Source organism: Balaenoptera ricei, chromosome 20, assembly GCF_028023285.1.
Source record: "Balaenoptera ricei isolate mBalRic1 chromosome 20, mBalRic1.hap2, whole genome shotgun sequence".
Taxonomy (NCBI): Eukaryota; Metazoa; Chordata; class Mammalia; order Artiodactyla; family Balaenopteridae; genus Balaenoptera; species Balaenoptera ricei.
Genome location: NC_082658.1, coordinates 38,786,434 through 38,813,185, shown reverse-complemented (window position 1 = coordinate 38,813,185; position 26,752 = coordinate 38,786,434). Strand labels below are relative to the sequence as shown.

Genomic DNA, 26,752 nt, shown 5'->3' with positions numbered 1-26,752 from the left:
CTGCAGCAAACTCCTAATTCCTAAAACAGTCTGACCACATCAAAGGGTTGTAAAACAATCTCCATGGTTATTAGCTAATTAAACTTGCATTCAACACCATATGCTGATAGGATGAGGCAAAGTATAAGATTCCAATCTTGGATCTTTCCAAGCAGGGCATGTTAGATGGTGACGAGAGAAGGATTAGTTGCTAGCTGGATCTGAGCTCAGGCTTGGGCATGGAGGGAACTGGTTTGGAAGTGTGAGGGGTTCCCTGAGCTCTGGTGCAAACTACAAGGGTTTCACTCAAGGAAGGGTATGATGTGGGCATAAAACCATGCTTCAGACAGTTGAAGATGGTCTCCTTCGAGAGTCAGGAACACCAGCTGTCCTGCGTTGTCCATTGCCTTTAGCCCCAGGCAGTCCTGTGTGTACAGGGTGCTCTCCTGTAAGGGAATGGTTTCCTTGGCTTGGCCACTTCTGTAAAATCCAAACCACTCAGAATCCACGGGGTCCACAATGGAATCATTGAGGAATTTCACCACCACAAACTTCTTCAGGGCCATCAGGTTTTTCTTGTAGGACTCATTGACACCTCTCTCCTGATTAATATCTGCCAAGAAGATGCTGTGGTTGCTATGTCCTCCTTTATGGGGTCGTGCCAATATTCTGCTTGCACCAGGCATTCTTGTAAAGCTTTATTGTAAGCTCCAGCATTCAGTGTTTTTCTGATCAAGTCACAGATGTGAGAGCTCTCTCCTGGGCACTGAGAGAGTTCAAAAACACCTTGACGTTGTCCCCCAACTGAGATGGGATTGATCATAGGAGGTGATGAGCATCTCTGAGCCACTGCCCTCAGAAATTGGCCTCCCTGGGAGAATCCCATAGCATTGTAGCCTTGCTGCAATTTAGGATCCTTAGCAAGAATCTGACACACCATTTTTACTTGGGAGTTAACATTCAAAAAAAAGCTGTTCTCCACATCCTGTACCAGGATCTTCCCAATCTGTAAAGATAAGACGTAAATTCCAGGTATTTTCTTCTCGACCATTTGTTTAATAGCGCCCGTGCTTAAGGGATTACAACAGCTGTCTCCCATCCCATGCCAGATCACCAGGGGCAGCGGAGCCGGCAGGTCGAGATGCCCCAGCGCCAGGGAAGCGCAGGACCCCGGCAGGAAAGCGAGAGCCCTAATTAATTCATTTTAAGGCTATACATTTTCCTCTAATTACTGTTTTAGCCACAAACATCTTGAAGTATTATAATTGTGGCTTGTTTCTAATTCAGCGTTCATTTCTTTTTAATCCAATAATGTTCTACAGTTTCCAGGTGTTTTGGTGGTTATTGTTCTGTTGTTAATACTTAGTTTAAACTGAGACTAGAGTTCATGTCTGGTATGATTCTTCTTTTGGAGTTCACTGATAATTTTCTACTTTTGTAAGTTGAGGCTGTTCCACAAGCAGCAAAATAGGAATACCTTTGGCATAAAACCCCAAATAAACCAGTTGGGACCAGAGTGTTCTGTTTATTTTTGGACACAGTAGATGGGAATACCTCTCATGGATGATAAGATTAAATCTTTCTCTGACTGCCTAGGTAATAAGTTTTGTGCTATTTTATCATAATCAGAAATGTTTTAAAATGTCTTTACAGCCACAAATAAGAAGAGTAATTCACCCAAACCAGCTCGGTCCAGTATAGCAGGTAGTCTGTCACTTCGAAGAGCAGTAGACTCTGGGGAAAATAGCCGTTCAAAGGGAGACTGTCAAACTCTGTCTGAAGGTAAGTTTGGAGAGTTCAGAATGTGATTTTGGTGGGTAGATGTCTGTTACTCGAAATTGATCTTATGGTACAGCTTTAGACCTCTAAAGGCACCAAAAATGCTGAAACTCAGTTTGAAAGTTCCTTGATCACGCAGAACAGACCCGTCAGTAAGGAAGTGCAGCCATTAGACTCCATATTCTGGAGCCCTGAATTTTAAATAGCTGGCATCAAAAAGACTAGGATATATTTTTAAATTGTTTTTGAGTTTTCCTGCAATTTAAAAATATCTGTATAGTGAGATCTCCTAATGTGGAAACTAGAGAGAGAACTTTTTGTTTGTTTGCCTTCTTTCTGAATATCCCCTTCGTTTTTTGTAGGCTCCCCAGGAAGCTCTCAGTCTGGGAGCAGGCACAGTTCTCCCCGAGCCTTGACACATGGCAGTATCGGTGACATTCTGCCAAAATCTGAAGACCGGCAGTGTCAAGCTTTGGATTCAGATGCTGTTGTGGTTGCAGTTTTCAGTGGCTTACCTACTATTGAAAAAAGGAGAAAAATGGTCACCTTGGGGTAAGTTAAGTTCTTTTGTTTATGTAATGGAATAATAGCTAATAGTTTTGTTTGGCACTCTAAGTCTACAACATAATGAACATAATAAATTTCTAGTTTGTTAATTTTTTAGCAGACAGTTTATTTGTTATATTAAAATGTAACTTTTAAAGCATCAGAGACCTTACTTTTTTCTTTCTTAACACAATGAGATAGTACCAGAAGTTCAGTTTAAATACATTAGAGCTCATTTTCAGTGAAGTTGGGATAATAATGTTATATAACCTTGCGTGACCTCTGCCTTGTGAGATATTTGGGTCAACTTTTTTTTCCATCTGTCCCATATTTTTCAAAGACATTTGTGCTATGCTATATTATGTCCCATAGGTCTTTTACATGAATTTTGTATAGAACAAAGCACTTCTGGCGATTTTATTTTAAAACTGCTTTTCTGCTTTCATCTCACCTTTTTTTTCCCTTTTATGAAAGTGTCCTCAAAACACATAGTTGGAGTTTCCCAAAAGGATATATATATATATGGTCATCGGTACCTTTATCTCTCTCCCGGGAAACATAAACTCAAATCCCAGTCATGTCACCCAGTCGACATTGTCACTTCCATCCATTTAAAAGAGAGTGATTATGGAATGTATTGTCTGTGAATGTGCTAGGTGAGCCATTAATATCCATCTGCTGATCTATTATATGGATATTAAATACATTTCTAATTTTAAACAATGGAATAATTCTGCCTTGGAGGCTTTGAAAAGAACTTTGAATTAAATTTAGAGAAAGATTAATATCCCTTAAGTTTACTTAATTGTATAGAGTTTTAAGATCTGGATAATTACCAAATCTAATAGGACAGCTGGTGGCTTTGTTTTCTGTTTTAGCTCAAGTTTAAGCAGTGGAAGGGCGTTATAATCATTGGAGATTGTCTTGTCTTCCCCATCTCCTAGCCTGGTTTTATACATGTTCCTTTCAAGATGAAGCTGCAACTAGTTTTTATATTTTTTTAAGGAGATTTATGTCTGCCTTTAGTCATAAAGATTAAATATGTACGAATGTGCACTTTTTTCTAGATTGTAAAATCCTGTATAAATGTGTAAAGCTCATAGCTATAACCCTCATTTTACAGTTAATTATACTGCCAACCTGGGTCATGTGGTGTTTTCCAGCTTGTGTTTTTTTTCCTTGCCTGATTTAAGGTAGTGTAAGCAAAAATTTTAAATGCTAGTAATAAATGGTTCAAAAATGGTAGTTAAAAAAAAGAATATTAAGTTAAAATTTCCCCATCTTTGTCTCCCATCTGCTTTGTTTTCCAGCCTTCTGCCCACACACATTCCTGCTGTTTTAAATTTTTTGTATATGCTGTCTTCTCAGCTTTCTTGCATATTTAAGCAATATTTAAGTGACCATATAGCTTTTTTAATACAAAAGGTGCACCTTGTTTTCTCACTCAGTATACCTCAAAAGTCTTTCCATATTGGTGAGAACATGTTATTAAGGACTTCTATTTATATTTATTTTTAAATTGGAATTCTTATTGAGATAATTGTAGATTCACATGCAATTATAAGAAAGAATAGAGAGAGCCTGTGTACCTTATCCAGTTTCCCCTAATTATAACATTTTGCAAAACGCTGATATATTATCACAACCAGGATATTGACATTGATGCAATCTCTCACTTTATAACCTTTCATTGTGAGTCTTCTAGTGAGTCTTTTAAAAGTAAAACTTGAAATTTAGTATTAAACACCAGTGCCCTATACCCTACTTAGTTTGCTCAGTTTCTGGACAGGAAAAAAATCTAGATTATTGTATCAGTGACTAGTTATACAAAAATATCAGGTTATTTTCTCCCTCTTTGAGGACTAGTGTTAAAGGAGGTCGTCTGGAAGGAATGCAAATGACTGATTTGGAAAATAATTCCGAAACTGGGGAATTACAACCTATACTACCTGAAGGAGCTTCAGTTGCCCCAGAGGAAGGTAAGGAATGATAAAGTCATAGTTGGCGGGAGACGGAATAATAATCTTTTTTTGGTGGTGGTCAGGAGTGGTTGGTTTAATAAAACAGTTACTGAGATGTTATCTACTATCTGAGATGCTTGATCTGAAAACAGCATTCGTTGTGCCACTGAGTTTGATTTACTAGGACATTAAGCACAACGGAAGGCAAAATGGATAATTGACTACATAAAAGGTCATCTTACTAGAACAGGCATTTACAGGGGGAAAGTCTGCAGATACTTCATTTGCTCATTCCTTAAATGCGTTATGCTACCTACATGATAGGCATTGAAGTTTTGCTAGATATGAAAAGATTAAATTGGATACGTTCAGTGTCTTACGGGAAAAACATGCCCCAAAACAACTAATTAGAATATTAAATGTTAAGTACCTCGTCTTTTAAAGTCAGTCTTGATTAATGTTTGTAGATTACTTTGCTCTTTTAGAAGGATTCCAAACTTTAACCATTTAAAAAATCCTTTATGGTAACTGACTTCTACTCTGCCAGTTCATTCTCAGTTACATTTCTAGCATTTGTCTACATGTTCTTCCAGGTCCATTACTCTTTATCTGAAAGCGTAGAAGACTTTTTTGTAATTTTGAGTTAACAGAAGGTGCTTGAAACAAGGCTATGTGTGTTGCCCTTGCTTGTCCTTTATATGTTAGCAGAAAAGCGTGTCAACTTTATTAATGATATTTGACACTGAGATTTTTCATTTCTTAATGAAACTCTGCCACCTACCACCTCTGCACTTATTTGAATTTCAACGATTGATGAATTGTAGCTCAAAGCATATATAAAAGGTGCCAGCATCTACCTCTGGCTGCTCTGTGAGTGTGTGTGGGTGGTGGCATTTTCAGTTAAAGAACACTAAACATTTTGGTCTTCCATCTTAGTTGGTGCTCCTCTGGTGGGCAGCATTATTTCAGTAGAAATTAAATGGAAAGGATTTTTAAAGTGAAGTGTTGTTAAAACAACAGGAAAAATATATTATGATTGATCTCTGTAGAAAGGACCTATAGGGATTAGCTAGTAGGGATTAGCTAGTTTCCATGTATTTATACATACTGATTATAGATTGTAGTGGCTTAAATTGTTATAGCATGTGCTGGAATTATAGTCTCCTTCTATTTATGCACCATTTGTGAAATGCTTCTAATTTGCCTGGCATTGTTTTGATGCTGGTGATAAAGTAATTCCTGAACCTACTGTTTAGTTCAGGGTTTCTCTACCTTGGTGCCATTGACATTTTGGGCCAGGTGATTCTTTGTATTAGGGGCCTGCCCTGTGCATTGTAGAATGTTTAGCAGCATTCTTGGCTTTTAACCACTAGGTGCCAGTAGTACCTCCTCTGAATTACAGTAACCAAAAATGTCTCAAGACATTGCCAAATGTCCCCTGGGAGGCAAAATCATCCCCAGTTGAGAACCACTGGTTGAGTTGAAAACTCAAACCAGGGGTGACAACTCCTTAAGAATCACTTGCCAGAGTGGGTCATAGTTACATGTGGGAGCAAGTTGTTCTCAAGTATGCTGGGTATGTGTTGGTTGTGGTGGGAATGGAGGAGGGAGAGCAAATGAAAACCAAAAAACAGGTGTTAGAGACCAGTTAATAGCCAGTTATAATATGGAATGATGAGTGCTGTGATGGGGTATATAGGGAGCTCAACTAACAGGTATGTAATAATAAAAATAATAGATAATATTTGCAAGCCCTCATTAGGTATTAAGACTGCTAAAGACTTTACCAGTATTCCGTTTTCTCAGTACAGACCTACATGGTTACTTTATTATCTTGATTTTACAGGTGAGTAGGCTGAGGCCTAGAGATGTAACTTACCTTACTCAAAGTCGCAGAGCCAGTGCCCTTAACTGTCACCTCTCTACTAACCTAGTCCACACTTGGAAAGATCATCCTAAGGGATGAGTATGAGTTAGTATGAGTTGTGAAGACTGGTGAAAGATGACGCCAGAGTGGAGGCAGAGGTCAGATCATGAGGAATTATACTGTATGTCTAGCTAGAATTTGGACTTTGTCCTTTGAATGGAATATAAGCAAGGAGTGAAATGATAAAATTATGTTTTAAAATTCCTACTCTAGCTGAGTTGGGGACTGGGAATGGGGTGTGGAACTCTGGGGACAGGAAGACTGGTAAAAGAAGCATGTTAAATTCAACTTAGACTTTTAAATTTCAGCCTTCATCTCATAAATTCACATTTTCTCCTCAGTTTTTCTATGTAAATAGCTAGTTAGCACCAAAAAACCCCATACGTTTTGACATTAGTTCCATTTCTTTTTTTAAAGCTAATCATTAACAGCTTATCCTAAACTGGAGAAAGGCATTTGCTTGGCCACATTTAGGATCTGCTCTGCACTTTCAAGTCTTTGAATCTGAGATTTAGTGCTGTCAGTGTTACTCAGTAACACATTTTTTCTTATGTAAGGAGCGTTGTAGTGATGCAAAGCACCTAGAACTCAATAAGAAAAGTTACTGTAAACATGCAAATCAGTAGTGCCAGGAAAGTCCACTATTGCAATTTGTTGGTATCTAAACAGCTTATTTACCACTAGAGTCCCAGGATAGGCAGTGAGGAGACTAACTGATAAGGCTGGAAGAGGGGAATAGGTAAACTAAAGGAGCTCTGTGCCTTTTGAAATTTGCTTTGTGAGAGGAGAATGGGGCCTTACTTACTGCTGTGGGTATATTCTGTCATCAGCAGGAGCCAGTTCTCAAGAAAACCTTTATTTTTCGCACCGGTAAGCCTTGGTGAAAAGTTGAGTTGGGTTGTCTTACATCTGTGCTTAGGAATAACGAGCCTCTTTATTCTTAAGCAGAATTCCTAAAAGAAAATTTTCTGTGGTAGGTCACTGTAAATTGGTCTCTCTCTCCTCTTCTCCTCCTCCCTCCCTACTGCCAGGCTGTTTGAAGAAACTTTAAAATTTTTTTTAAAGTTTCCAGTTTTAAAGTTTAAAGTTTTTAAAACTTTAAAATTCTTTGTGTTACTAGTTGGGAATTTGGGACAACTAAAGTGGTCTCTTAAATGTTCCTGAGAGTCAATAAAAAGTGACTTTTCTTAGACTTGACAGTCATCAGCAGGCCTTTTCCTTTCTAACTGGGATCATATGGGACAACCTTGTGTTAATCTCCTAGTTAATGGCTGGATTGCAAAAATCTTGATTTCCTCCTCACAACCCCCCTCCCCCAATACAGAATTCCTTAGGTAGACTGGTCTCTTCCTTGTTCTATCTAAAACTGGAGACTATGCGATTGAGTTCTGCTGAATTAGCACAGTCCTTTTCAAATAAGTCAGGGGTGTCACCCATCCCAGGGAAAGCCATGGCATGCCTACTGCAAACCTTACTGGCACCCTATCTAAGAGTAATACACAAGTCCGATGCTCCAGCATTGCTGATCCCTTTTGGTATATCAATGAAGACATTAAGTTACAAAAACCCAATCAGCTGGTTTAAGCAATAGGAAGATTTACTGTCTTGTATTAACAAGAAGTCTCACCTAACTCTGGTAGGGCAGTTTCAAGGTTGGAAAATTTAGGTGCTTAATGTCATCAAGAACTCATTTCCTCCCACCAACCCCATCCCCCCATCTTTTGCGCTGCCATTCTAAGTGAGTTGGCTTAGCTCCCCTCAGGATGGCAAGGTGGTTGCTGCAGCTCCAAACTTTATATGTAGTCAGAAGAACATTCTGGGAGTAGGGGAGGGTTATTTCACTTTATATGTCTCTGTTTATCAATGTTTATCAATGAGAGCACATCTCATTAATCAGTAGTGGAAAAAAAAGGAAACTTGGCAAAGTCTAACATTTGGTTCCCCTCCCTCATCCATTCCACATGGCTACTTGGAGAAGGGAAGACAGCTGAACAATATTGAGGTTCTGCTGGAAAGGAGGAAGGCAAGTGAAGCATTAGTGTTTGGTCTACCAGGTGGTTAATGTATTTTCCAAGCAGCTGAAGTTTGAGCACCCCTGAATAAAGGCATTATTAACTCAAAAGTTAGCTTTGGACTACTGAGCATATAGTGGATACTCACAAAATATGGTAGGTGATTGATATATAAATACCCTATTTCACATTTTACTTTAAGATGCAGGGTTGATTTGGGGGTTTTTTCCCCCACATGAACATCTCTGAAGCATCTGCCATTTAATGGTATCTTACAATAATTATCATTGACAGCCAGTTTTGTGAAAACTTGTTGACACCTTCTGGTGAGATTAAGAAAGGTCCTGTATTCAGATTTCTTATAGTTGGTGAAATATCACTAGTTTGCCTTTAACCTTTACTTAAGGCAGTGGGTGGACATTGCAATGTATGGGGCAAGGCACATAGCAAATAGCTTGTGACCTGTTGCTTGACAGTAGCTACTTTCATTTCCAAAAAATGAAAGTATTTGACCTTATGTTGTGTTTACTTGCTCTCACTGATGTCAATGGGTTGTACAGGACCTGGTGACCCCATAGGTCAACTATTAAGCTAGAGGTCAAGAGACCAATTTGTTTTTCTCATTACATTCACAGAGCTAGGGAACTTCAGATCTTAGGACTTGATAAAAAACCAAGTAGTGTTTTCATGCAGGAATTTGTTTCCAACACTTCTTGGGAAATGCATGTTTTTCTGAATCCTAAGAAAAGTAAGTCAAGAAATCAAAAAACTGGAAAAAATTATTCTAGTTCTCCCGTTAGAGTTAATCTTAACAGTCAACACAGAAACATGGGGACTTCCTGGTGGTCCAGTGGTTAAGACTCCACACTTCCACTGCATGGGGCACAGGTTCAGTCCCTGGTCGGGGAACTAAGATCCCACATACTGCATGACGTGGCCAAAAAATGAATTAAAAAAAAACAAAACAGAAAAAACACAGAAACATGACTGCTTTGGAAGAATCCACTAATGGCAAGTTGAAAGTATAAACTGGAAATGCTGGTACCTAGAATCAAAGGTTAAGATCAATGGGAGCACCTTGAAAAGAAGCAATTGCAGTCAAATCAGTCCTGGCTATAGCTGTTGCCGTTTTATAAGTACGTGTTCATGGCCCTGTCTGCTGCTGTGTAAATATTCATGAGTCTATACTATACAGGAATCCTGTGAGTGGTGCTCCAAGAAACAGGAAGTTTCAAAAGCAAAAGAATTCCTCATATTGGCATTTTTTAAAATAGATTTATTTATTTTTGGCTACGTTGGGTCTTCATTGCAGCGCACGGGCTTTCTCTAGTTGTGGCGAGCGGGGACTACTCTTCGTGCACGTGCTTCTCATTGCGGTGGCTTCTCTTGTTGCGGAGCATGGACTCTAGGCGCACAGGCTTCAGTAGTTGCGGCTCGCGGGCTCTAGAGCGCAGGCTCAGTAGTTGTGGCGCACGGGCTTAGTTGCTCCGCGGCATGTGGGATCTTCCCGGACCAGGGCTCGAACCCGTGTCCCCTACATTGGCAGGCGGATTCTTAACCACTGCGCCACCAGGGAAGTCCCCATATTGGCATTTTTGATGTGATTCCATGTAGTGCTATAAACCTTACTAAGAGTTCTAAGTGTACATTATTCAACTATTACCCAGTAATGTTCACAGCATTTTCCATTATTTGAATATTCACTGTAGGCTACAGTTCTTGTAAATACTACAAACCAAAAATTTTTAAAGATATATAAATTTATTAGAGTTTAAAAAATATTGTAAGTGTTTAAAGAATAACTTGAGATTTGGGGAATTCCTGAGAATTCCAATTCCTCGTTTGTGAATCCTGGAGGTTAATATATGTCAGGAGTTCAGAAACACTAGTACCAAGAGGTCAAATTTGTGCCTAGAATTTCAGTAACTCGTGGGTTTTAGGGTTTTCAGCAGCAGTTCCATGAAGGGCCAGAAGGTGGAGGTGGTGCTTCATGCAAGTAGCTTGATTATTCTCTAAACAGTAAGTACCGCTCTTGACTCTTGAGAGCAGGAAAGCTTTTTCCTTTGCTTAGGAAGGAAATTTCAGAAACGTCCACACGTCCAGCCTATCTTCAAAATATTTCAGGGAGAAATAGTACTACACAAACTCTTATTGAAAACAGAAGAGGAGGAATTCACCAGTAAAGCCATCTGGGGCTACAGTTTTCTTTGTTGATCTTTTTTTTTTCCCCCCTTAAAATTTATTTATTTATTTATTTATTTATTTTTGGCTGCGTTGGGTCTTCGTTGCTGCGAGCGGGCTTTCTCTCTAGTTGTGGCCAGCGGAGGCTACTCTTCGTTGCGGTGCACAGGCTTCTCATTGCAGTGGCTTCTTTTGTTGCAGAGCACGGGCTCTAGGCGCGTGGGCTTCAGTAGTTGTGGCTCGCGGGCTCTAGAGCGCAGGCTCAGTAGTTGTGGCGCACGGGCTTAGTTGCTCCGCGGCATGTGGGATGTTCCCAGACCAGGGCACGAACCTGTCCCCTGCGTTGGCAGGCCGATTCTTTTTTTTTTTTTTAAAGAAATTCACGTTCTTTTATTTATTTATTTATGACTGTGTCGAGTCTTCGTTTCTGTGTGAGGGCTTTCTCTAGTTGCGGCAAGTGGGGACCACTCTTCATCGCGGTGTGCGGGCCTCTCACCATCGCGGCCTCTCTTGTTGCGAAGCACAGGCTCCAGACGCGCAGGCTCAGTAATTGTGGCTCACGGGCTCAGTTGCTCCGTGGCATGTGGGATCTTCCCAGACCAGGGCTCGAACCCGTGTCCCCTGCATTGGCAGGCAGATTCTCAACCACTGCGCCACCAGGGAAGCCCGGCAGGCCGATTCTTAACCACTGCGCCACCTGGGAAGTCCCAGGGAAGTCCCTGTTGATAGTTTTTTAAGCTACAAATTCTGTTTCTTTAATACTTAAAATACCTATTCAGGTTATCTATTTTTACCTGAATGAATTTTGGTAGTTTGTGTCTATCAAAGAATTTGTCCATTTCATCAGTGTTCTTGATTTCAAAAGCATAAAGTTTTTTATACTGTTCCCTTATTACCCTTTTAATGTCTGTATAATCTCTAGTGATGTCCCCTCTTTTATTCCTTTTTTTTGCTCTTTTGTCTTGGTCTGCCTAGAAGCTTTTCAGTTTTATTGACCTTTTCAAGCAACTATCTTGTTTCAATGATTTCTTTTTCTTTTGTTTTCCTGCTAATTTAATTTCTGTTCTTTATTTCCTTTTACCCAAGTTTATTTACTCTTTTTTTTTCTAGTTTCTTAAAGTAAATGCTTAGACCATTACTTTGAGGCCTTTTTCTCTTCTATAATATAAGCATTTGATGCTGTAACTTTATCTTTTAAGCATTGCTATAGCCACATCCCCAAACTTTTGATATGTTGTACTTTTATTTCCATTCAATTCAGAATGTTTTTCATTAATTATGGAAAATTCTTGGCCATTTTCTCTTAATATATTGTCTCTCCTTTGCTGTCTTTATGGCTGTCTAGTTGACACAGTTTGAACCATTCCTTTTTTATCCCTGTGTTTCTTAACCTCTTTTTTATAATGGCAATCTCATTGTTCTTTAAAACTCTGGTTAATTTTCTCAGTTCTGTCTTTAAGTTTTTCAACCTTGCCTAAATTCATCTATTAATAGTTTAATTTTAATGACTATATCTGAAAAGTCTAGTAATTTAAAAAAAATCTATTCTTTTCTTTTCCACATTAAACAGAATTTTGTACTCTCAGTTTATTTTATTTTGTGAAAAAATTTGTGGTATTGTCCTATGTTGTATATCTGCTGACTCTTACTTCAAGTAGATTGTCTTGTTTGTAAATTTTGATTGGAACATAACTTTTTGAGACTTTTTCTACCCTGTGTGAGAATCATCCCTCCCCCCCCCCCCCCCCCCCCGCCCCGCCACTATAATTGTGACCTGGATTGTGGAAGCTTCCCACCAGAGAGGTCTTTTAAATATGTTTCAAGACTATTCATGAGCATTTGTATATCTGCTTTAGTCTGTGTTAGATAATTTCAGCATTATCTCTGTCATCTCAGCACTGATGTTTGTTCTTGTCTTTACCTGGTTTTTCATACGGTGAAGCTGTTTTGGATTGTATCCTGGACATTTTTAATATGATTTTATGAGACTCTGGGTCTTGTTTAAATCTGCCAATCTGTTGGTACTTCTAATTCTTGTCTACACCAATATGCCTGTCCCTATTTGCTTTTCAGAATCCTCAAATAGCCACTTCATGCATTCTGTCCAGGTTTTATAGCTGCATCCAGTGGGAAAGATGGGGTGGAATGTGCTTGCTTCATCTTACCTAGAACCTTCCCTTTAGAGGAATAAATTGCTTTATTCGGATCACACTAGCTCCTGACCAGTTTTTATGTTACTTTCCTAAGATTTGAACCTCAACCTTAATCCCAAACTTAAATTATGCACACAGGCCTTAGTTTGAATTCTGAGGTGAGCTGAGTCCAGAAACAAGACAAAATTCCCTGCTGTCTTCCTGTGACAGTAGACAGAATTATTTAGTTTATTCTTTCAGTAAAAGTTTTAGCTTTTGGCAGGGAGTGCAGTTTTAGTCTCACTTTCGACTCCCTTTCTATGGTGGATCCAAAGTTTTTTTTTTCCTATCCCCAACAGAGTATTAAAGACTTTCGCATCAAGCTCTCTGGGGCAACTGCATCTACCCCACTAGTTTTCCTTATCCTTTTTGTCTCTATACCTATGGATTTCTGTTCTTTCTTTTAAATATAGCTGTTCATTAAAATTTTTAAGTTTATATTTTATCTAGCATTTATAAGGGTTTGTAGCAGAAAGATTTTCAGATTTTCTTGATCACTGTCTTGTTGAAACAGAAGTACTTTCTGTACTATAAAAATTCTATAGAACTTTACTTTTAAAAACCTACTCATATGCAAAAAAACAAAATTGGAGGCCCAAATGGGATAGTAACTCATTTATTGCTAAAATTACTGGAATTTTTAAATACACACAGCTAGATATAAGTGTAAATGTGTATTTGTATTTATGAGTGTTTATATTTATATATGTTTTAGGCTAGAAACTGTCGAATCAGGATTAAAAGAGCTGTTATCTCTTATGACTCTTTAGGGGGAAAAAAAACCTATGTTTGCCTTGGAAAAAGTGTTCTCAGTATAATGAAATTAATACTGGCTTCAAATTACAACTTTTCAGGTACTGTGGAAAGGGCAGTTTTAATTTTTGAGAACAAAAATAAATACTGCTCTAAATAACTAAAGAGAACTTAGGTTTGTGTGGTTACTTTTTTCTTTGTTTTGTTTGCTTGGTATCTTCTGTTTTCTTGGCATTCAGTGTAAAATTCACTAGGAATCTCAATTTAGGATAGGGAGATTGCCTTTTTCTTGCAGTGGTTTCTTGTCAGAAACACGTTCTCCCCTTCTCTCCCGCCAGGAATGAGTAGCGACAGTGATATTGAATGTGACACTGAGAACGAGGAGCAGGAAGAGCACACCAGCCTGGGCAGATTTAGCGACGCTTTCATGGCACAGCCCCCACATGAAGGTGCAACACGTGATATCATTTCACGGGGATTAATAAAACCATCTCTTCTGCTGCTGCTGCTGCTTCCTTTGCTTCTCTTTCTGCTTCTGCTTCTTCTGCTTTGCTGCTTCTGCTTCTTTTTCTTTCTTAAATTATTGTCATTTGTGAGACGACATTCTGTGGGGTAAACTAAATGGTGAGTACTGAAAACATTTGGTAGGTAGTATTTGCCTGGTCACACACCACCTGATGCGTGCTGCTTACGGGGTGGAGCAAGTGTTGGCAACCTGCTTTGGTACAGCCTATGACCTGAGAATGGAAAAAGAAAACAAGCCAAACAAAAAACAATTTTCAACGGAGACCATTTGTGGCCTGCAGTGCCTAAATATTTACTGTCTGCTCCTTTATAGAAAATGTTGCCAGTCCCTGGGGAGGTTTCAGATTTTTTTTTTTTTTTTCTTTTCAGAGATATTTGTAGCCTAGCTAATAAGGTAGCTTTTTTAAAGATAACTCTTTCTGACTTCTTAGAAATGCATGCTGATTATGGAATCATTGATTTTATTACCACTTTCTCCTAAAAAAGTCTTAGGAAAAAACTCACTGAGAGAAACCCATTGTTAGTAGTTTTGTTTTATTTTAGGTGTACAGCATAATGATTTGATATATGTATACATTGCAAAATGATCACCACAATAAGTTTAACATCCATCACCCATTGTTAATATTTTATCCAGAGACCTTAATGGTCAATCTGAGCATTCCTCTATAAGAGTTCCTGGAATAACAACATTGTCAGGCTTATGTTAATTGTCAGCTTTATATTTTACATATTTCCCTGATATTCTCGTGTCTTTTGTAGTACAGATTCAGTCATTTGATGATTTTTTAAGTATTAAGGTACTCTTAGCAATATTCTCTGTTTATAAAAGAAGCAGCCAAATTTCAGGCAAGTTATTTTGAGTGCTGATGAGTTTTTGTAGTGATACTTGCATGTGCAGTTTAATTGGCTTTGAAACACATTTTATATTTACGAAATGAGTCTTCAGAGTATACATCGTCATCATTTCCTATTCCCTTCTTTAACTGCTCCCAGTGTCCCAAGGACGACAAAGTCAGGCAGTGCCTTTCATCTTCTAATTGTGGGCGTCTATTACACATTTTGTTTTTTTCTCCTTTATTTTCCCTTTGAGTTTGCTTACACTTGACTCAGATCAAAAATTCTCTAAAAATAGAGATTTGTTCACAACCCAGCACATCTTTATCACTTAAATAACACACTTGGTAAGATCGTTTAGAGATAAGGAAAAGAAAATACTGGTCTTTTAAAAATGTTAACTCTTTTTTTTTTCTCCTAGATACACATTCCAGTTTTCCTGATGGTGAACAAATAGGCCCTGAAGATCTCAGCTTCAATACTGATGAAAACAGTGGAAGGTAATTTTCAAATCAAGAAAACTGACTTGCAAGCTACCTTGACCCTGAATTTTGCTGTAGTTGGTGCTCAAATTTATCAACAGTCAGATAATCAGATTTGGTCTTCTTTTTTTCATCATCTCTACTTGAAATAGTAATTCTGAAACTTTAGAAAGTAGCACAATTCTAGTGTAAGACATTAGTACACGTTGGAAAAAGTTGTGTGGGAAGAACTCTGTGTAATGTAATGAAATAACAGTGTAGCCTCAATTAATTTAGTAAACAGTATATTCATAAAAGGCAGTTTGTCTGCTATAACAGAAGGGCAATTAACTGCCAGGAAACGTACCTGGAGACAGTGCACGCCCTCAGTAACCTGCTCAGCGTCGGTGCTCTTCTGTCTTGGCTAGACACTCAGTTGCGTTTAAATGACCACCTTTATATTTTGGGTTTTAATTATAGTTTATAGTTTCACTAGTGCCTGTAGATTAGTGAGCAGAAATATTGCTAATGTGTAGATTCTTCCCTGTAGACACTTTATGTGAATAACTGAAGTAACACTAGACTGAATCTCCTCTTTGGAATACGTTGACTGACTGAGGTTAATTTATTTATCTTTTCTTGTTTGTTCAAGTGCAGGCACACTGATTAATGACACCTAAGCTTTCTTTTGTGTGACTTTTACAAATGTAATTTTAAATGAATTAAGTTAATATGGATTGGTTATGTTCCTGGTCATATGAACACATGTAAGAACATTTAAAATTATTTCGTTTTTTCTGCTTCTTACTAAACAATTATAATGTAACGAGTATTTTAAAACCCTGTTTTCTCCTTTATTTTCATTAGTTGGACATTGATTTCAGTGTCAGTACATTTAAAGATTCCTACATATTGTACTGTGGCTTACATGAAACTGTGGTATAAAGTTTACTTTCATACTCAGAATTAGTCCAAAATAATTGCCAAACTTTATCATTGTGCTCTTGCATTTGTTTTTGAGCTGCTATACTATTTGTGAAAATTACACTGAAAGTTGACTAAGAGACTATTGAAAAAGCATGAATATATACACATGAGAGGCATCTCATCTGCTTATTTTTTACTTAATGAATATTGTTCCCTTTTCCATGTCTAGCGTCTTGCCGAATGCTGTGATTCATGGTTTGCTTTTGTTCAAAACAGTTTGCACTTTTTGTTAATAAAATGATGCTGAGAAAATGTTATGCCTCTGCAATTTATTAAAAGTGGAGCAGGAAGCCCCCCTTTTTCCTATTCCTGTTGCCTGTGTATAATAGAGGCTGTTGAGCTGTAAGTAGATGCATGAGGAAGTTAGAAGACTTATTTATAATCTCCATAATGTGTATGCTTACTTTTTCTCCTTAAATTAGTTGGAAATATTTAAGTAGTATAATCATATGAGAAGTTAAAATTTAGCATTTGCTTACTACCATGATAGCATTGGCGTGCCGTCGTATAGTTATTAGGTAGCTTATTGTGCAGTGCTCTGAAACATTACTAATAAGTTCTTCACATTTCATTTTCTATTAGCTGGAAATGTATTTATGTTCATTACATTTTGATGAGATCATATTCTAAATCAAACTTATTTCTGTGCTACATTGTAATGGGTAAAACTATAATGTAAGAATTTTGCACCTTTAGTGTTGAGAACAAATCATTGTAAGAATTGATTTTGTAGAGGTTTTTTTTTTAAATTGAGGCTTACAGAATTCATAAAGACAAGTGTGATTGACTCTGCTTTGGAACTCTCACTATTGCGTAGCTGTTTCTTGACCTGTATATGATATACAACTGAGTGCTTTCCAGTGTACCTTTATAACTTATTTTCAAAATATGGAAAACCACTTGTGGTTAAGAACTAAGAGAAGCCGGAGAATAGACTGTTCATTTGGGGAAATTTACTTGTAAGAGCTTTTAGCACAAGTGATTTAATCATGAGATTCTCTTGGGTCATTAATCTATACAATAACTTTTTTTTTTTGAATTTTTGAATTTTATTTTATTTGTTTTTTTATACAGCAGGTTATTAGTCATCCATTTCATACACATCAGTATATACATGTCAATCCCAATCTCCCAATTCATCACACCACCACCACCACCAGCCCTGCTGCTTTCCCCCCCTTGGTGTCTGTACGTTTGTTCTCTACATCTGTGTCTCAATTTCTGCCCTGCAAACCGGTTCATCTGTACCATTTTTCTAGGTTCCACATATACGCGTTAATATATGATATTTGTTTTTCTCTTTCTAACTGACTTCACTCTGCATGACAGTCTCTAGATCCATCCATGTCTCTACAAATGACCCAATTTCGTTCCTTTTTGTGGCTGAGTAATATTCCATTGTGTATATGAACCACATCTCCTTTATCCATTCGTCTGTCGATGGGCATTTAGGTTGCTTCCATGACCTAGCTATTGTAAATAGTGCTGCAGTGAACATTGGGGTGCATGTGTCTTTCTGAATTATGGTTTTCTCTGGGTATATGCCCAGTAGTGGGATTGCTGCGTCATACAGTAATTCTATTTTTAGTTTTTTAAGGAACCTCCATACTGTTCTCCATAGTGGCTGTATCAATTTATATTCCCACCAACAGTGCAAGAGGGTTCCCTTTTCTCCACACCCTCTCCAGCATTTGTTGTTTGTAGATTTTCTGATGATGCCCATTCTAACTGGTGTGAGGTGATACCTCATTGTAGGTTTGATTTGCATTTCTCTAATAATTAGTGATGTTGAGCAGCTTTTCATGTGTTTCGTGGCCATCTGTATGTCTTCTTTGGAGAAATGTCTATTTAGGTCTTCTGCCCATTTTTGGATTGGGTTGTTTGTTTTTTTAATATTGAGCTGCATGAGCTGTTTATATATTTTGGAGATTAATCCTTTGTTGACTCGTTTGCAAATATTTTCTCCCATTCTGAGGGTTGTCTTTTCGTCTTATTTATGATTTCTTTTGCTGTGCAAAAGCTTTGAAGTTTCATTAGGTCCCATTTGTTTATTTTTGTTTTTATTTCCATTACTCTAGGCAGTGGATCAAAAAAGATCTTGCTGTGATTTATATGAAAGAGTGTTCTTCCTATGTTTTCCTCTAAGAGTTTTATAGTGTCTGGTCTTACATTTAGGTCTCTAATCCATTTTGAGTTTATTTTTGTATATGGTGTTAGGGAGTGTTCCAGTACATGTAGCTGTCCAGTTTTCCCAGCACCACTTATTGAAGAGACTGTCTTTTCTCCATTGTATATCCTTGCCTCCTTTGTCATAGATTAGTTGACCATAGGTGCGTGGGTTTATCTCTGGGCTTTCTATCCTGTTCCATTGATCTATGTTTCTGTTTTTGTGCCAGTACCATATTGTCTTGATTACTGTAGCTTGGTAGTATAGTCTGAAGTCAGGGAGCCTGATTCCTCCAGCTCCATTTTTTTCCCTCAAGACTGCTTTGGCTATTCGGGGTCTTTTGTGTCTCCATACAAATTTTAAGATTTTTTGTTCTAGCTCTGTAAAAGATGCCATTGGTAATTTGATAGGGATTGCATTGAATCTGTAGATTGCTTTGGGTAGTATAGTCATTTTCACAATATTGATTCTTCCAATCCAAGAACATGGTATATCTCTCCATCTGTTGGTATCATCTTTAATTTCTTTCTTCAGTGTCTTATAGTTTCCTACATACAGGTCTTTTGTCTCCCTAGGTAGGTTTATTCCTAGGTATTTTATTCTTTTTGTTGCAGTGGTAAATGGGAGTGTCTCCTTAATTTTTCTTTCAGATTTTTCATCATTAGTGTATAGGAATGCAAGAGATTTCTGTGCATTAATTTTGTATCCTACAACTTTGCCAAATTCATTGATTAGTTCTAGTAGTTTTCTGGTGGCATCTTTAGGATTCTCTCTATATAGTATCATGTCATCTGCAAACAGTGACAATTTTACTTCTTCTTTTCCAATTTGTATTCCTTTTATTTCTTTTTCTTCTCTGATTGCCATGCCTAGGACTTCCAAAACTATGTTGAATAATTGTGGTGAGAGTGGACCTCCTTGTCTCGTTCCTGATCTTAGAGGAAATGCTTTCAGTTTTTCACCATTGAGAATGATGCTTGCTGTGGGTTTGTCGTATATGGCCTTTATTATGTTGAGGTAGGTTCCCTCTATGCCCACTTTCTGGAGTTTTTAATCATAAATGGGTGTTGAATTTTGTCAAAAGCTTTTTCTGCATCTGTTGAGATGATCATATGGTTTTTCTTCAATTTGTTAATATGGTGCATCACATTGATTGATTTACATATATTGAAGAATCCTTGCATCCCTGGGATAAATCCCACTTGATCATGGTGTATGATCCTTTTAATGTGTTGTTGGATTCTGCTTGCTAGTGTTTTGTTGAGGATTTTTGCATCTATATTCGTCAGTGATATTGGTCTGTAATTTTCTTTTTTTGTAGTATCTTTGCCTGGTTTTGGTATCAAGGTGATGGTGGCCTCATAGAATGAGTTTGAGAGTGTTCCTTCCTCTGCAATTTTTTGGAAGAGTTTGAGAAGGATGGGTGTTAGCTCTTCTCTAAATGTTTGATAGAATTCACCAGTGAAGCCATCTGGTCCTGGACTTCTGTTTGTTGGAAGATTTTTAATCACAGTTTCAGTTTCATTACTTGTGATTGGTCTGTTCATATTTTCTATTTCTTCCTGGTTCAGTCTTGGAAGGTTATAGCTTTCTAAGAATTTGTTCATTTCTTCCAGGTTGTCCATTTTATTGGCATAGAGTTGCTTGTAGTTGTCTCTTAGGATGCTTTGTATTTCTGCGGTGTCTGTTGTGACTTCTCCTTTTTCAGTTCTAACTTTATTGATTTGAGTCCTCTCCCTCTTTTTCTTGATGAGTCTGGCTAATGGTTTATCAATTTTGTTTATCTTCTCAAAGAACCAGCTTTTAGTTTTATTGATCTTTGCTATTGTTTTCTTTGTTTGTATTTCATTTATTTCTGCTCTGATCTTTAAGATTTCTTTCTTTCTGCTAACTTTGGGTTTTGTTTGTTCTTCTTTCTCTAGTTCCTTTAGGTGTAAGGTTAGATTGTTTATTTGAGATTTTTCTTGTTTCTTGAGGTAGGCTTGTATAGTTATAAACTTCCCTCTTAGAACTCCTTTTGCCACATCCCATAGGTTTTGGATCGTTGTGTTTTCATTGTCATTTGTCTCTGGGTATTTTTTTATTTCTTCAGTGATCTCTTGGTTGCTTAGTAACGTATTGTTTAGCCTCCATGTGTTTGTGTTTTTTACGTTTTTTTTCCCTGTAATTGATTTCTAATCTCATAGCGTTGTGATCAGAAAAGATGCTTGATATGATTTCAGTTTTCTTAAATTTACTGAGGCTTGATTTGTGACCCAAGATGTGATCTATCCTGGAGAATGTTCTGTGCGTACTGGAGAAGAAAGTGTAATCTGCTGTTTTTGGATGGAATGTGCTATAAATATCAATTAACTCTATCTGGTCTATTGTGTCATTTAACGCATGTCTTTCCTTATTAATTTTCTGCTTGGATGATCTGTCCATTGGTGTAAGTGAGGTGTTAAAGTCCCCCACTATTCTTGTGTTACTGTCGATTTCCTCTTTTATAGCTGTAGCAGTTGCTTTATGTATTGAGGTGCTCCTATGTTGGGTGCATATATATTTATAATTGTTATATAATCTTCTTGGATTGATCCCTTGATCATTATGTGGTGTCCTTCCTTGTCTCTTGTAGCATTCTTTGTTTTAAAGTCTATTTTATCTGATATGAGTATTGCTACTCCAGCTTTCTTTTGATTTCCATTTGCATGGAATATCTTTTTCCATCCCCTCACTTTCAGTCTGTATGTGTCCCTAGGTCTGAAGTGGGTCTCTTGTAGACAGCACATATATAGGTCTTGTTTTTGTATCCATTTAGCAAGCCTGTGTCTTTTGGTTGGAGCATTTAATCCATTCACGTTTAAGGTAATAATCGATATGTATGTTCTTATTACCATTTTCTTAATTGTTTTGGGTTTGTTTTTGTAGGTCCTTTTCTTCTCTTGTGTTTCCCACTTAGAGAAGTTCCTTTAGCATTTGTTGCAGAGCTGGTTTGGTGGTGCTGAATTCTCTTAGCTCTTGCTTGTCTGTAAAGCTTTTGATTTCTCCATCGAATCTGAATTAGATCCTTGCTGGGTAGAGTAATCTTGGTTGTGGGTTCTTCCCTTTCATCACTTTAAGTATATCATGCCACTCCTTTCTGGCTTGTAGAGTTTCTGCTGAGAAATAAGCTATTAACCTTATGGTAGTTCCCTTGTATGTTATTTGTCGTTTATCCCTTGCTGCTTTCATTAATTTTTCTTTGTCTTTAATTTTTGCCAATTTGATTACTGTGTGTCTTGGTGTGTTTCTCCTTGGGTTTGTCCTGTATGTGACTCTCTGCGCATCCTGGACTTGGGTGGCTGTTTCCTTTCCCATGTTAGGGAAGTTTTCGACTATTATCTCTTCAAATATTTTCTCGGTTCCTTTCTCTCTCTCTCTCCTTCTGGGGCCCCTATAATGCGAATGTTTTTGCATTTAATGTTGTCCCAGAGGTCTCTTAGGCTGTCTTCATTTCTTTTCATTCTTGTTTCTTTATTCTGTTCCGTGGCAGTGAATTCCACCATTCTGTCTTCCAGGTCACTTAATCCGTTCTTCTGCCTCAGTTATTCTGCTATTGATTCCTTCTAGTGTGTTTTTCATTTCAGTTATTGTATTGTTCATCTCTGTTTGTTTGTTCTTTAATTCTTCTAGGTCTTTGTTAAACATTTCTTGCATCTTCTCAATCTTTGCCTCCATTCTTTTTCCGAGGTCCTGGATCATCTTCACTATCATTATTCTGAATTCTTTTTCTGGAAGGTTGCCTATCTCCACTTCATTTAGTTGTTTTTCTGGGGGTTTATCTTGTTCCTTCATCTGGTACCTCGCCCTCTGCCTTTTCATTTTGTCTATCTGTCTGTGAATGTGGTTTTCCTTCCACAGGCTGCAGGATTGTAGTTCTTCTTGTTTCTGCTGTCTGCCCTGTGGTGGATGAGGCTATCTAGGAGGTTTGTGCAAGTTTCCTGATGGGAGGGACTGGTGGTGGGTAGAGCTGGCTGTTGCTCTGGTGGACTCAGTAAAACTTTAATCCGCTTGTCTGCTGATGGGTGGGGCTGGGTCCCCTCCCTGTTGGTTGTTTGACCTGAGGCGACCCAACACTGTAGCCTACCTGGGCTCTTTGGTGGGGCTAATGGCGGACTCTGGGAGGGCTCACGCCAAGGAGTACTTCCCAGAACATCTGCTGCCAGTGTCCTTGTCCTCACGGTGAGACAGAGCCACCCCCCGCCTCTGCAGGAGACCCTCCAACACTAGCAGGTATGTCTGGTTCAGTCTCCCCTGGGGTCACTGCTCCTTCCCCTGGGTCCCGATGCGCACACTACTTTGTGTGTGCCCTCCAAGAATGGAGTCTCTGTTTCCCCCAGTCCTGTCAAAGTCCTGCAATCAAATCCCTCTAACCTTCAAAGTCTGATTCTCTAGGAATTCCTCCTCCCATCGCCGGACCCCCAGGTTCGGAAGCCTGACGTGGGGCTCAGAACTTTCACTCCAGTGGGTGGACTTCTGTGGTATAAGTGTTCTCCAGTTTGTGAGTCACCCACCCAGCAGTTATGGGATTTGATTTTATTGTGATTGCACCCCTCCTACCATCTCACTGTGGCTTCTCCTTTGTCTTTGGATATGGGGTATCTTTTTTGGTGAGTTCCAGTGTCTTCCTGTCGATGATTGTTCAGCAGTTAGTTGTGATTCTGGTGTTCTCGCAAGAGGGAGTGAGAGCACATCCTTCTACTCCGCCATCTTGAACCATCTCCTACAGTAGCATTTTGAGGTGTCCCTCTGTCCTTTATTTGGGGGGAAGTACCCGTTTTGGTTTTTGTTTTTAAATTGTAAATGTTCTTAACCTTTACTCTTATTTTTAATGACCTTGAGGTCTTTTTAGTCAGTGGATTCCCCATAATGGCATAGGGATATTTGAATCATAGTACATTTTGGATCTTGAGTATTTTTTTGGCTTTTCTTATGCTGTCAGGTTATGTATAAAAGCAATTAGGAGTGCTGCCCTTGTTTTAGATGAATTGAGAATTGGTTGAGACCCTTTTACATTGGTGGAATTGGAGTTCACTGTGTCAGCAAGACTATTTTTGGTTGTTATAGCTATAGGAAATTTTGAAGGTATTTCTTTATGCTTGCACAAAAATTTTGTAGGGAAAATTATTTGAACTTAATTGGTATATTATCTTCTCATATATTTTAGAAACCCAAGCCATTTGTACCATATTCTGATTTCTGATTCCATATTAAGAATAAAGTCTATCTATCTCTTGAAAAGCAAAAAAAGTAAGCTTCTAAAGAAATGATTTGTAACTGCCCTCCTGGCATAAAATTCTCTATTTTTATAATTAAAGTTGATAACAGGTTTCATGAAAAAAACAAACTTGTAGGTAGCTAAAGGATGTACTCAAAAGCAGTTCTCCTATGATGAAGAAAATCATGTCCTGTCTGTTTTGTTGGGCTCCAGCTCACCTCAAGTATTGTTGTTTGTGAATTTAAAAATAGTAAGAAATATGCAGCATATACAAATTCACACAGTCCATTGAGGAAAACCTCTGGGGTTCAATTAACAAGTATCTGCCTGGCATTCCCTCTAGGGGTAGACATCCACCTTGTTGTGTGAATCAGAACTTTATTCCTTTTTACTGCTGAATAGTATTTCACTGTATGGATGTATACAATTTATTCATTTACCATTGAAGGACATTTGGGTTATTTCTAGTTTAGGGTGATTATGAACCTTATAAACATTTGTGTGTAGATTTTTGTGTGAACATAAGTTGTCATTCTCTAGGGTAATGTTTGCCTTGGAGTGGGATTGCTGGGTATGTAATAAAGAATTTGGCCTTTGTCCCTGGTTCCTGGGACATAGCCTCTTAAGTCCTTGGAATTTCCTGAGCGATAGGAGTGTCTTTGTTACTTATGGTGGATCCTGATAGCTTAGTTAATGAGATGACTCAGGATAAGGACTGGCTGTGCCAGAAAGACTAACCATGTGATTAGAGGATTGGGCCACTGAGTCACATGTTATCAGCCTGAATAGTTTAGACTCATTGCCAGTGAGTCAGTCATGCTTATGTAAGGAAACCCCAGTAGAAACTCTGGACATTGAAGCTCAGCTGAGCTTCCCTGGTTGGCTGTACTCTGTCATAAATTGATGTTTTGGGAGGGTAACATGCTCTGATCACAAGGAAGCTTCACACTGGGACCCTCCTCTACCTCACCCTATGTGTCTCTCCTTTTGCCAGGTTCTGATTGGTATCCTTTTGCTATAATAAAACTGGAATTGTAAGTATTTTCCTGAGTTTTGTGAGTTGTTCTAGTGAGTAATCACACCTAGGGGAGGGTTGGTGGGGGAACCCCAAACTTGCAGCTGGTATCTGAAGTGAGAGCAGTCTTGTGGAGGACTTTGCCTTTAACCTATGAAGTTTAGCCTAACTCCGGGTACTTGGTGTCAGAACTCATTGCACTGAGTCATGCGGTAGGTATATGCTTAACTTTATAAGAAACTGCCAAACTTCCAGAAGGCACTGCCATTGCATTCCCACCAGCAACATATGAGGGTTTCCAATTATGCATATGTTAGACTGATATTGTTCCATAGCTCTTATATGTTCTGTTCTGGATTCATTTTGCTTTTGTTTTTCATTCATTCTTTTTCTTGTGTTTCAGTTAAGGTAATTTTTATCGACTTATCTTTAAATTTACTGATTCTCTTCTCAGCAATGATAGATCAACTGATCAGCCCATCAAAGGCATTCATCATCTTTGTTACAGTATTTTTCATTTCTGGTATTTCTATTTATTATAGTTTCTGTTTCTTTGCTGAAATCACCCACATGATCTTGCATGTTGCCCACCATTTCCACAACATATTAACCATAGTTATTTTAAATTCTGTAAGCTCCAAAATCCTTGTCATATCAGATTCTGGTTCTGATGGTTACTTCACTCTGTGTTTGGCTTTTTTGTTTTTGTTTGTTTATTTTTTTGGAGTTCAGGTTGTTTTGTTTTTTTTTTTTAATTTTTATTAGAGTATAGTTGATTTACAATGTTATGTTAGTTTCAGGTGTACAGCAAAGTGAATCAGTTATACATATACATATATTAACTCTTTTTAAGATTCTTTTCCTATATAGGTCATTACAGAGTATTGAGTAGAGTTCCCTGTGCTATACAGTAGGTCCTTAATTAGTTATCTATTTTATATATTGTAGTGTGTATATATCAATCCCAATCTCCCAATTTATCCCTCCCTGCCCCCTTCCCCACTGGTAACTAATTAAGGACCTACTGTATAGGTATTTACAAACATAAATTTGTTTCTTTATTTACAAACATAAATTTGTTTTTTACATCTGCAACTCTATTTCTGTTTTGTAAGTAAGTTCATTTGTACCATTTTTTTAGATTCCACATATAAGTGATATCATATGATATTTGTCTTTCTCTGACTTACTTCACTCAGTATGACAATCTCTAGGTCCATTCATGTTGCTACAAATGGCATTATTTTGTTCTTTTTTATGGCTAAATAATATTCCATTGTATATATGTACCACATCTTCTTTATCCACTCCTCTGTTGATGGACATTTAGATGGCTCCCATGTCTTGGCTATTGTAAATCGTGCTGCCGTGAACATTGGGGTGCATGTATCTTTTCGAATTATGGTTTTCTCCAGATATATGCCCAGGAATGGGATTGCTGGATCATATGGTAGCTCTATTTTTAGGTTTTTAAGAAACCTCCATACTGTTCTCCATAGTGGTTGTACCAGTTTACATTCCCACCAAGCTCAAATTTAATTGGCTCAAGTTACAAAGGTCCCCAAGGAGGGCCTGGGAGGGGAGGCCACCTGGAGAGAACCTGGGAGAGGCGGGTTCCCTGCCAGTACCCACAACCCCGGTTACTTCACTCTTTTTTTTTTTTTTTAAATAGTTTTTTTAATTAATTTATTTATTTTTGGTTGCGTTGTGTCTTCGTTTCTGTGTGAGGGCTTTCTCTAGTTGCGGCGAGCGGGGGCCACTCTTCATCGCGGTGCGCGGGCCTCTCACTGTCGCAGCCTCTCTTGTTGCGGAGCACAGGCTCCAGATGCGCAGGCTCAGTAGTTGTGGCTCACGGGCCTAGCTGCTCCGCGGCATGTGGGATCTTCCCAAACCAGGGCTTGAACCCGTGTCCCCTGCATTGGCAGGCAGATTCTCAACCACTGTGCCACCAGGGAAGCCCTACTTCACTCTTACGAATATATTTTTTCTTGTTTTCAGATGCATCTGTGTATTTTGTTGAAAACACATTTTGTGTAGGACAGTAGATTGATGAATGGGTTTTCTGCCTAAAAATGGGCAGGCCTTTCCTGCTGCTTAGACCTTTACTGCAGAATTTGAATTAATCTAGTTAGGAGTTGTGTTTGGTTTGAGGTTCATGGTTGCTGTGATTAACCTTAGTGGCTTCGAGTTCCTA

General features: G+C 38.2%; 2 protein-coding genes across 3 annotated transcripts in view; one reads left to right on the top strand and one right to left on the bottom strand.

Annotated features, from left to right (window-relative positions):
• The window catches only part of TRIM37 (tripartite motif containing 37), a 125,272-nt gene extending 108,880 nt beyond the window's left edge, over nucleotides 1–16,392 (top strand). For both annotated transcript variants that reach the window (XM_059906360.1, XM_059906359.1), the window contains exons 20-24: nucleotides 1,633–1,761; nucleotides 2,121–2,310; nucleotides 4,165–4,283; nucleotides 13,669–13,779; nucleotides 15,114–16,392. In XM_059906360.1, coding sequence (XP_059762343.1) covers nucleotides 1,633–1,761; nucleotides 2,121–2,310; nucleotides 4,165–4,283; nucleotides 13,669–13,779; nucleotides 15,114–15,196 — 632 coding nt within the window. In that variant the 3' untranslated portion in view covers nucleotides 15,197–16,392. The remainder of the gene's footprint in view (nucleotides 1–1,632; nucleotides 1,762–2,120; nucleotides 2,311–4,164; nucleotides 4,284–13,668; nucleotides 13,780–15,113) is intronic.
• Nucleotides 41–1,273, bottom strand: LOC132355803 (palmitoyl-protein thioesterase 1-like). Its single transcript, XM_059908378.1, is given in 3 exon segments — nucleotides 41–619; nucleotides 622–1,169; nucleotides 1,212–1,273. Coding segments are annotated over 3 exon segments (948 nt in total). The 3' UTR covers nucleotides 41–281.
• Nucleotides 16,393–26,752: the final 10,360 nt, after the last annotated feature.